Here is an 11,573-nt window from a genome sequence, read left to right as displayed (position 1 = left end):
CCTTTTCCAGATATTGCTGGTGTAAGGCATGGAGTAGTTTGTGGCGGGATGTCTGAATCTAGATCATTTCCCGTTAAGGACAAGAACATGTTTCCTTTGCACCCTTCGTTGATGTGACGCGAAGTCGATGCAATTGGTTCAGTTTCTCCATAGCTTTCTTGCTTTTGGCTGTTGGCTGTAAGTTGCAGGTCGTCGTCATCCTCGATGGTGAGGTAGTCTTTTTTGTTGTTTTTTTTTGTTGTTTATTTATTTTACATCGCAAGGCAAACGGGCAGTTCTGCCCAATATTATGGAAGCGATGACAACCAGTAAGAGGAGTCAGAAATGAAGAGAAAAATAAATGAAAATAGAAATACGAAAATGGAAGTAGCAATGAGAGGAGGCAGGGTCAAGACGAGCAGAAAAAAATGGATCTCAAATTTACAAGTCGGGTCATCGTAGCATGATTCTATCGAGCCTCATCAGCAGGTTACAAAAGCCATTACATTTAACCGAAGTAAAATACGCGCAGCATGCGTTTGAATTCACGGACAGATACTATGGACTTCATACAGTCGGGTAGGCCATTCCAGAGTCGGCAGCTGGCTAGAAGCGGTCGGCATGCGCCAGAAGCACTGTGGGCCAGGGGGAGGGGAAGGTTGCGTCCCAATTGACCTCGAGTGGTCATGCCTGTCGGCGGGCCTTGCAATACAATTCGGGACGACAACAGCTCACTGACGATTCCAGAACGGATTCTAAATGTCAGGAGTCGGAGCTTGCATTCTCCTCGTTCCAGCACTGAGCAGACACCCAGCCTGGTGTACAGGGGAAGAGTGTGGGCCAATGGGTGCTCATCGGCCACGCAACGGATACAACGTTTATCCAGTTTGGCTACTGTGTTCCGCTGCTCAGCGGACAGTCCTGGGAGAAACGCATTCGACGCATATAGAATATCCGGTATGACAAGGGCAGAGTAATACAGCATCGCCTGCCTCACTGTTAGGCAGTGCCGGATCTGGCGGAGGATCCGCAGCTTCATAGCCGTGCGTCGGACGATAGAGGTGACTTGCGGTGACCAGCGAAGATTTTCGTCCAGAGTGACTCCGAGGTAGCGAGCCGTACTGGCTTCGATCTCGTCCGTCAGTTCCTCGTACTCAATTGAACCTGTACGTTCCAATTTTGTTCGATTTGATCGGATCGCGGATGATTGCCGTGTTTGTGGAGCGATTGTGGATTGCTCCCTCCGAAACACCCGACAGCTTCCATTGTCACTTTCCGTTGTCTGAGAGGTGATAGTATTTGCACGGGAAGTAAGTGCTGCCGATATAGTGTCTAGTGGTATTGAAACGGAGAGAATCGGGGAATGATCCTTCCACAGTAATCGAAAACGGGCGGTGTCACCTTCAACCTTTGAAGAGAGGCTGCTGTCATTTGGAAAAGCAGAGTTTTCTGGCGGGATATCGTCTATCGGTATCTCAATGGCAGGTCCCTGAAAGCTGCCAAATCCTGATTTTCCGACGCTTCCACTATCATTCATGCGACCGCTTCCACTTCTGTTTCTAATATGGACGACTTCGTGTGTGTTGCGCTTCTCTCCCTTGTCGCTAATAGCTGTTTTAGTGAGGGCCAATGACGGCTGTATAGGCTTGGGAGGCAACTCTGGCGATTCCAGCGATGAGCAGATGTCCAAAGCTGGAATTTCAGTGGGTGAGGCGTCCTGGGAAAGATCATCCGCAGTAGAGAGTGGAAGCAATGCCAGTCTTCCGGAAGATTCAGGTGAGTCTGATGCTATAATTGTGTCATCGATCATGCTTGTATGAGCCGGCTTTACATTGCGCTGTCTCTGGTACGGACGGTTGAGCACGCATATCCACCTAACCAGAAAAAGTGCGAGGAGAAAAACCACTACCAGTGCCGAGCCGAGGGCTACTATGGCTACCGTTTTCCCTGCATGGATACAGAGAAAAAAAAGAGAGGGAACAATGCCGAAGATCAGGGCGACAACTGCAAACGGACACTTATGAGGTAATCAAGGATTTTATCAACGTATCCTTCACTAACCAAAAAAGACCGAAATTAATAATGTTTGAGGGAAGTGGGGGCTACAAGATGGTGCAGGGAAAGAAGGGCCGGGCCGTTTGCACAATAAAACCGATCTTTCGTTAATTTTCTGGATTTCATTCGAGGTTTGGTCTAACGTAAGTGAGTTTACATCACCAACATATCCTTGGCCTGGAAGCTTGTGTCCGTATGTGATGAACGATGACGTGGTGAACTAGCGTAAATGTACATAGATTGGGTGTACCCCTGCCTTCCTAATGACGAGATACGGGTTATGTGAGCTCTTCCCCCCCTGTTGTGGACGTTGGTAAAAGTCATAACGATGCGCCTTGGGCAAGCTGTCCGAATCGAGGATTTAAATATGCGATGAGCTCAGCTTCTTTTGGAAAAGGGAGTAAAATAAGAAACTATAATACTTATTAGAGTATTGGGTTAGAAACCGATGGTCGAAAATTTGCAATGATATCTGTGGGCTGTTTGCTAGCGCTAGTCTGCCCCAGGATTTCCCTGGTTTCTTCAACATGTACTGGCGGGATGTGCAGTAAATATTCACATGGATTACGGGATATGTTTTTCACTTACCATCCATTTTCGTACTGCAGCTTGTCTCCAGGCTGCGAAAGTCATAAGCTGGAGTTGTTTGACCGCTTATCAAGACTGTGGATTGCCGGAACGGGGAGCGGAGATTGCACACAGCTTGCTGGCTTGATTGGTAGGTGCTTGAAGTGACTTACAAATAAATCCGATCCGGTCACCACAGCAAATTCATCTAAGAGCGGAGGAGAGTTTGCAATGGGTACAATCACCGCCAAGTCAAAGACGGATAGTAGTCGTGTCACACACGAATGTGTCCAGTGGTCACATTGAATATATGCTAGCCGTTGATAAGTTATAATAGAAAAGGCCTAGCACTTTGTACACGGGGTGTTCGAAATCCACCTTTAGATAGTGGGTTAGTGTACGATTCTGCATGTCCCAGAATTGATAAGAGCTACGCTTGGACGAAATTGCGTTGCCTGTCTCCATGCTCGCCCAGCTTCACGTTCCAGTGTTTGTGGTGACTCTTAGCGCCGTTACATTCATCTGTCACTTTTAGTGTGGCGGATGACGGCATGGCTGACAGTTCAGTCTATTTCAGCTCTGAGTTGAGCTGATGAAGTCTCATCCACAGGCAAAAATACAAATCGGTACATGCATCATGTTCGTGCTTGTCATTCTAGCTCTAAACCTGGATCTGAAACGTAAACGAACAGCTGTGCACACACTGGTAATGTCATAACTACTAACATGTAATCAAGAGTGCACAGCGTCATTTTCGCAAGAAACTGTGCAGTGTGTGATTTTTCAATCCGATGTGACAGTACGTGCGAGCATGGATGAATTCCTACGTGTGTCTCAATATAGCACTGTGGTGAGATTCTGTGTCTAGAGAAAATAGTTCCCGCGGTCACAAGTGGCAACTGGCAGGCAATATAGACATCACCGGTCCCATCCAATTTCCCGCAATGGGTTGCTTTCCATCATTGTCGTTATGCACTCATACATGTATGTAAGCTGTGGTGACCTGGCAATGCAGTCGCACGTGCGAAATGGACTCAGGAATGAACAACGAACATTTGGTGCGGCATCGAAGTAAATCAAAATCCGGCATTAAGGTAGCAACAGAAATCAGTGACCGAACGCATCTGTTAGGGAACACACTGAGTACAGACACTTTGCATAAAGAGCAAGTTTGAGGCACTTGGAAATATATGTAGCTGATAATTGACACACTGGAATCCGCAATCAAGATTTTGTCCAATGGAGCAAATTTGGACAAGAGATCTGACCAGCGACAATTCGGCTAGTTAAGGAATTGCTCATTCAGCCCTTACATTTGTTTGTTTGTTTTCTTTATTTGAATTCGCTAAAACCCAACGGACAGAAATGTGCAGTGACAAGGGCGCGAATGATGAGCGTCATAATCACTATGCATCAAAACATCTCAGGGCAAAATGGGACCGACTATATTAAAGGAGGGTTTTCACAACACTTGTACATAAAGGGGAGTACGAGAACAGAGGCGCGGCAGAAGTCGAAGCAAGAAAGCAATAAACGCCAGAGATGTTTTGTCCGCCAAAACAGGGAGAGAGAGCGAGAGAGAGAGCGAGAAAGAGAGAGAGAGAGAGAGAGAGAGAGAGAGAGAGAGAGAGAGAGAGAGAGGGAGAGGGAGAGGGAGAGAGAGAGAGAAGAGAGAAGAGAGAGAGAACATAAAATGGCTGCACATTGTACTCCTCTATGTTCTTTTTGGGGCTAATTGTAATGTACTCATGAGGTCAAGTAGGGTGTGAAATTCTGTGGTTTATACAATTATGATGTGCCTATCTGCAACTTAAACTGTATAGTGCTTGCATATTTGCTCCATTCATCGAAGGAATAGTCAAATGACAGAATTTGACAATGGACCTAGGCTATATCTATGCAACCACTCAGAGTTTGGTGGCAATTATTCGGTCAAGCCTCAGACAACAATGAACACTTGTGTGTTCAGCTAGCTTATATTCTGCGACATCAATGGCAACATGCAAAGAACATGTAGCGGATTCGAACGTTGGAGCTTCCAGACTGGCTTGACACGTGACTGCCTCACGACTGATATCTACAGCACAAGGGTGTTCCATTTAACCTTCCGCTCGTGAACCCGTCAAGAAAGAACTAGGTTCCAGCAGGTCCGCAGTGTTTTGCTCAATCCACTCCCCATCAGTTGAGCTAGAGTATGCTTATGATTGGTCGTGAAATTTGTGCAAGAAGGCACCGCATTATGCAGTGCTTTCATAGCCATAACATTGCAACGAATACCAAATAATGCAGTGACGCTCCCTTTGCAGGTCGATAAACACTTGTCGAACTCCAGACAGTCGCGTTAGTAGGTCAAGTGCCAATTCAGTCGGCAGAAGGCGCGAGATCCAAAGTGCGGAGGAGTTAATTTCTTCTCACATTTTGGCTGAAGTACAATCATCCACATCGAAGTATATTCGTATTGTTGTCCATCACGCGGGAATGCAATTTTAAAACGGTTAGATATTTCAGCATTGAGAATGTTTATTTACCCTTAGGTTCTGCTCTCACCTCTCCCTGGGCAGCAATGACTCACACTGATGCTTGATGCTCATGAGGTGAAGATAGATAGATAGATAGATAGATAGATAGATCTGTGGGCGGCTCTAGTGCTGCTGCATCGCGCAATGCCCGCTACTTCTTGTAGTTTGAGCACTCTGGCGCTAGAGCGACGTGCTATCTTAATGTCTGTGGTGCCTCCTTTGCACCATGGCTGGTAGCTCGGCCTATTTAGCTCGTAGCTGTACTTATGAGGCCATTATGGCCGAAACAGCTTGCTGTCTTCAGCATTGGGTATTACGCTCCTCGCCTTTCGCCTTCTTGAGCGCTCTCCGTGGGCTGCTCTAGTTGCTGCTGCATCGCGCAATGCCCACTACATTTTGTAATTTCAGCACTCTGGTGCTAAAGCGACGAGCTATCTAAATTTCTGTGGTGCCTCCTTTGCACCATGGCTGGTAGCTCGGCCTACTTAGCTCATAGATTTACTGATGATTCCTCTGTGGCCGAAACAGCTTGCTGTCTACAGCATTGGGTAGATGGATAGATAGATATATAGATAAAGAGATAGAGAGATAGATAGGTAGGTAGGTAGGTAGGTAGATAAGTAGGTAGATAAGTAGGTAGATAGGTAGGTCGGCGGTAGGTCGAGAGGTAGGTAATATGGTAGGTAGGCAGAAAGAGAGAGAGAGAGACAGCGGGAGAAAGTGACAAGGACTGAGAAAGAGGTGGACAAAGACAGAGAAAGACAGAGAGAGAGACACCCACACACAGAAAGAAAGAGAGAGACAGGGAGAGAGACACACACACAGAAGTAAGTAAGCGAGAGAGACAGACAGACAGACAAAGAGAGAGAGAGAAATAGAGAAATCCCTAGAATGAGATACAGAGAACGATGGAGAAAAGATAAGTAGAGAGCAAGGTTAAGACATGTTTTGAATATAGAGCAAAGCAGTGGCTGAGGTTCTAGAGTAGTTCCATTGCCCAAGGGCTGTGGCGAAGGTCTGAATTTACATTTACATTCTGAATGTACATTCACAAGCACATCTGCATAGCTATGCAAAGGCAGTCACCCTACTATATCCTCACAGTACAAGTCAATACCATACACGACTACATGTACACCACTACATGTACACCACTACATGTACATAACTACATGTACATCCCTACATGTACATCCCTACATGTACATCCCTACATGTACATCCCTACATGTACATCCCTACATGTACATCACTACATGTACATAACTACATGTACATCACTACATGTAGAGCTCAAACAACCACACTCGCTCATTTGTATAGCACATCCGCCAACAATGTAATACTACACACACACACTCATGCGCGCACACCCAATTCACTCTGCCCAGGCGGCACAAGCTTATGCACATAACCAAAGCAATGTGCATAGCCAATAATCTATCTGCGGACAGATCTGTTAGGTCACTCGTGGATGCATCAGAGCAGCACAGATAAAGCGAGGCGAAACATGATAGCAATGAAATTACACTATCTAAATTGTGTGTAAGTTGGTTGCTCCAACGAGGAGCACACGCTTCTTGCCGAACTTGACACTTGACTGACTCACGACTGCCATCCGGAGCACACGAGGAGCACGTCGTACCTTCCGCTCGGCAAACCTGAAAGAAAGCACCACTCCCTGCTCCATACACAGTGTTTCGGGGAATTCACCCCTCATCAGTTGAGCTTGAGTAGGCTGAGGATGATTGTGCCTGAAGGGCACCACTTATATACTGCTCTCCTGGCCAAACCATCACCAGGGATGCAAACTTACAGAAACGCTTTGTTTCCAGCGCGACAAACACCTCGTGAAGCCCCAGGTAGCAGCGTGAGTCAGAGTCGCTCATGGAGTTGTGCTAAACAGACATTGAGAGCCAGTATAGCTATTCACAACGCTGTCACCTCCAACAACTAGTCGCACGTCCGCGTGAGGGACAACAATACGTTCGTAAATTGTGTGTTTTACAACAAATAAATTGGACCTGGAATAGCAAACGTGATAGTAGAGCAGCACGCTACAACCATGAGTCTTCTTCCTACACTTGTTAATAGTAAGCATAAATTAAAACAAGTATAATTTCACCGCGAGGCCCGTGATGTTGGGTGGGGGAGGGGCGTTGACACAATATGGGAAAAGAGTGCGACACAAGGCAGTGAGGGATGAGGGAGAGAGAGAGGGGGAGGTGGGAGAGAGAGAGAGAGAGAGAGAGAAGGGGGGGGGACGAGGAGGGATTTTGCGGAGCAGGTCCGACCATACGTGCCGGAGCCGCAGCACACTAGTGTAGCATGCGGGAGAAAAGACCGGAATATGTAGTCCTGTTATCGGGGCGAAAAAAGGAAGAGAAAGAATTGGAAACGATTTAGCCACCCTGTGGCAAATGCCTCTGGAAAGGCTAGAGAAATACTGATTAGGTGGTTCATTGTGCCTTTGCTTCACAATGGACCCACACAGGACATCATCCAATATGATTAGACTGGTATTGTATGCCGCCGAGTGATACGTGAATCACGTGATCAGGTTTACTGGAGAACTAAGTAGTCATTTTCAGTTTCAGCGACTGAGGCAAGGTTCGCAAAGCTAGATCGGGCAGAGTATCTCGACGGCTTGCGGACCAGTAGGGCTTCTTGTTTCGAGGATGTGTTGGTAGGGAAGGTCCCAGGATCTACATACTCACTTTCAACACATGTAGATGGTTTGGAATAATCGGGTGGCGAGGAGGGTGCGGACCAACCCTGGGCTTGTGCGGTGTTAGGTTTTGGTAATGGAAGTGAGTTTCTCCACGACTTGTCAGGACTTGCGTGACCAGAAAAGTCTAGACTCCCGGTGCTCTTTCTGATCCGGAGTGCTTGTCCCGTGTGTTGTTGGGTGCCGCGGTCGTCCACAGGAGGGAGAGGAAGAGAAAACCGATGGTGCCATGGCCTGCAGGGCTCCTCAGATGGCTCCAATGATGAGCTGATGTTCATCGCCCAATCTGGAGGAGTTGAGGTGGGATCAGGTGGAGCGGGCGAAGTTCGTTGACGCACAAAGCTTCTATTTTCAGAATGGGATCTATCCAATGTGGAGGCATGAGCTTCGACTTCAGCAGACTTTCGCTTCCTACTCGAAGCGGTGTTGGCTGCGTGCGCTGCTGACCGGGGTAATGTGAGATATCTTGCGGAGCCGGAATATGCAGGGCTGCGGCTGAGCCCGAGCAACATGCTGCTGCGGTCTGCATCTAGCTGAGGAAGTCGCTTCCAGTTCCACAGTATGGTGATTATCAGGGTTACTAATCCCATGTCCAAACAACCAAGGCAGATGATGGCCCAGATCAAATGGCCTTCTGCATTGATCACAAAAAGGAGAGGGGAGTAGATTCGATAATTATGTCTCTTTATTTGAATTATAGCCCTGTTGCAACTTATCGATTACAGTAGAAATTCAATGAGTTAAAGAGTATCTCAACCCTCGTACCCTTCTACGAAAGTTCGTCATACCTGTAGGTGTGAATGAATCTCGATTTCGAACGTACACGACACCACAAGCCGTTCCCTATGCATGCTATTGCTTGGTTTTGGAACTGAATCACAGTCGACATTCAACATAATAATAATCACACATTTCAGCCCAGTTACATGACAGTGAGATTGAACGGATCGACATTTCACGAGCCATTACACCTTAGTTACATCTGTATTGTTCTTGAAAACCGGCTCTGCGTAGCTTACCGTCCATGGTATTGCCGGCATACGCCGCTTGAGAGGTTGAAACAGTTCCAAGCGTCGCAGTCAGTAGAGTCGTTGATTCGCTGTCCATCCTTCCAGCCTGCAGCACACTACATGTGAAGTAAAATTACTGCGGACCTGTCCTCTCCGGAAAGCGACAAAAACATCAACCTATTGGAACTAGTTATTCACATAATACATGTACAATGTATTTAGTTTTGGAAGAACTCATTGTGTTGAAAGATCAGCACACTTCACCCTGCTTAGCTCCTAGCGGACGGACTAAGAACAGTGAAATGAGCAGAAGCTGCCACTACAGCCTTGTCTGACGTGACCGGTGGCAGCGTATCAGGGCTCAGTTACATGCCGTCAACAAGCAAAACAGATTCGGCCGAACATGATACAGAACACACAGCATACTAGCCACACGACCACGAGACCCCCCACGGCCAGATCCAACGTTCATGGAGTTCGGACGTTATGACACTAGACGGCTCTGTACAGACGGCGCAGGGATTGGCAGAAACGAAGCGCTCGCCAGCACACTGCTGTTTGACTTCAGCGACAGCCCCGCAACATCCAATGGTGACAGAGCACATGCGCCACAAGTAGCCACATGCTGGCACGACCACCCAGGTCATACGTTCTAGACGTGATGGCGCTCACCTGGCAACGCGAATTTGGTGTTAACATGTGCGTGGGTTCGGTTGCATTAACAGGGAACTCTCCGACAAAAACAGCCTTTTGAGACTACTTCGAAGTATGTTAGTAAGATGCACGGCATCATCTTCTTTGTCTTGGAGAGAGCCTCCCTTATTGCATATAGGCATTGAAAAAACATGGCCACCAGGATGAGAACGGCTAGTATTATGGGTTCACCTGACCTGATGTTCGCTGCCCTTGGGGCGCTCAGATGAAGTGAAATTCTCTAAGTGTCTCTCTCTTCTACGTCTGGTTTTTGGCGCTACTAAAGGAAATCTCTTGGGGCAGTACCATTTTACTAGCGTAGTATCTGCACGTCCCTGGCAAAACGTGGCACCATCTGGCAACACGAGCACATAGTCTACTGAGTGTAAAAATACACTACCAGTATAGAATTCTCGAGTTGACGTCAATATTATGATCCTTGGTGTAGACCGCCGCTGACGCATCACGGGACGTGTTCTCGACGAGTGTCACTCATCCCCACGAAGCATTGCAATGAGACACGACTAATCCGTTGCCACCCAGTACATGTACTCTCCTTGTCAACAAATTCCTCTAGTTGAAGCTAAAATCGCCTCCGTTTACCGGTATGTCCTGCAGCACACGCAAACCTACCAAGGTAATGCCCTCGTACAGGGAATCGAATGAATGGTATGGTTCGATTGAACTATCATTGCATGCTAGAGTTCGTCTTTGTAGCTGCATGTAGAGCAAAACTCAAAGTACTAAGAGTTCAGAGTTACGGTCCTCCTGGTGAAGGTCGGCAGGAGTGTAGGCTTACTAAATTGCTGCAGTCACCCATGCGCCAAAGGATTCCATTGAATAGTAAACTACTTCTGCAAACAACTTACAGTCTTGTCGAATGCTGTGGTCCCCATGGTTACCAGCTACATGTACATGTACACCCGGGGTGAGGGGGGGGGGTGGTGCTGTATGATGAGCGTTAAAACACGTGAGACCTGAAAATCGGAGTCACAGCACCAGCACATTGTCTCCCTTCTACCCACGTATCAGCTACATGCATATACATTTACACACTCGTGAAGTTAGTTCCGTGTGAAAATGTGGTCGTCGTAACAGTTACCTGTTAGCTGCTGCGTTATATTCACAGCATTGGGATAGATTGGCGTGGAGTAGAATTTTAAGCACTCCAATGTAGAGGCGGGATATATACTCATATCTCTCTTACCTAGGCGATCCGAGACAGAGCAATGGCCACAATTTTGGAATAAAAAGAATACAGATTACGCAGATTGAGTGTGTCGCTCCTGCCTTTGTAGCAGTTGAGCACTCTTGTGTGGAGTAGTGTCTTTGCTGTTTGGATTACGCAGAGCTCACTGACTTGTCAGTCTGAGCACTCTTGCAAGGCATGTTCAGGCCGGGTTGAAAATCTGGCATTGGAAAATTTGTTTTTCATTATTATCAGGTTCGGCCTCATTTTCTCTGTGCTGCGCTAATGAGTCCACAACGGACGAAACAGTTCTGTCCGCAGATTGAGTAGATTGCGTAGTATGGGTGATCACTCACTTCTTCTATTTTCCAAAGATTTGAATCACGAAAATTAAGAATATCAGAATACAAGGCAACACTATTCTGAAGATAATTCCCATCACACCAAGAGACAATAGAACAGCCTGAGATTCATAACAAAGCCTTGAAAATATTCATCAGAAGTTGAAAACGGGAAAAAGTGCAGAAAAATTGACCGTCATCAGCAGCCACTGTAAAGTGTAACGAATAAGTTAATTTTCTGAGTCCAGCACACATACATGTACATACATACTGTATACTATACACAGAGGCTTGCTGCTTTGTGCCATCAAATGGTGTGTGTTTTTTTTGTAAAAACCTGCAATAGTGCTCAAATGCCCGTCATGGGCATAGCATAGTACGCAAGAGGAGTAAGATAGGGCTGCTTCGTTGTTACTCAGAGTTTCACGGCGAAAACCAATCATCTAATGTTGTCTGGTGGTTGGATTTTGCCATGAAAGTCTGAGTTGCAAC

General features: G+C 46.8%; 1 protein-coding gene across 1 annotated transcript; it reads right to left on the bottom strand.

The window, feature by feature from the left end:
• Window positions 1-246: 246 nt before the first annotated feature.
• Window positions 247-2,742, bottom strand: LOC135811687 (uncharacterized). The gene is made up of 2 exons (XM_065324922.1): window positions 2,623-2,742; window positions 247-1,926 (listed from the first exon to the last, which is right to left on the bottom strand). Exons 1-2 carry the CDS (start codon window positions 2,627-2,629, stop codon window positions 488-490), a joined length of 1,446 nt encoding a protein of 481 aa, XP_065180994.1. The 5' UTR covers window positions 2,630-2,742; the 3' UTR covers window positions 247-487.
• Window positions 2,743-11,573: the final 8,831 nt, after the last annotated feature.

This window comes from Sycon ciliatum, chromosome 3 (genome assembly GCF_964019385.1).
Source record: "Sycon ciliatum chromosome 3, ocSycCili1.1, whole genome shotgun sequence".
Taxonomy (NCBI): Eukaryota; Metazoa; Porifera; class Calcarea; order Leucosolenida; family Sycettidae; genus Sycon; species Sycon ciliatum.
This window is presented reverse-complemented; position numbering and strand designations above follow the sequence as displayed.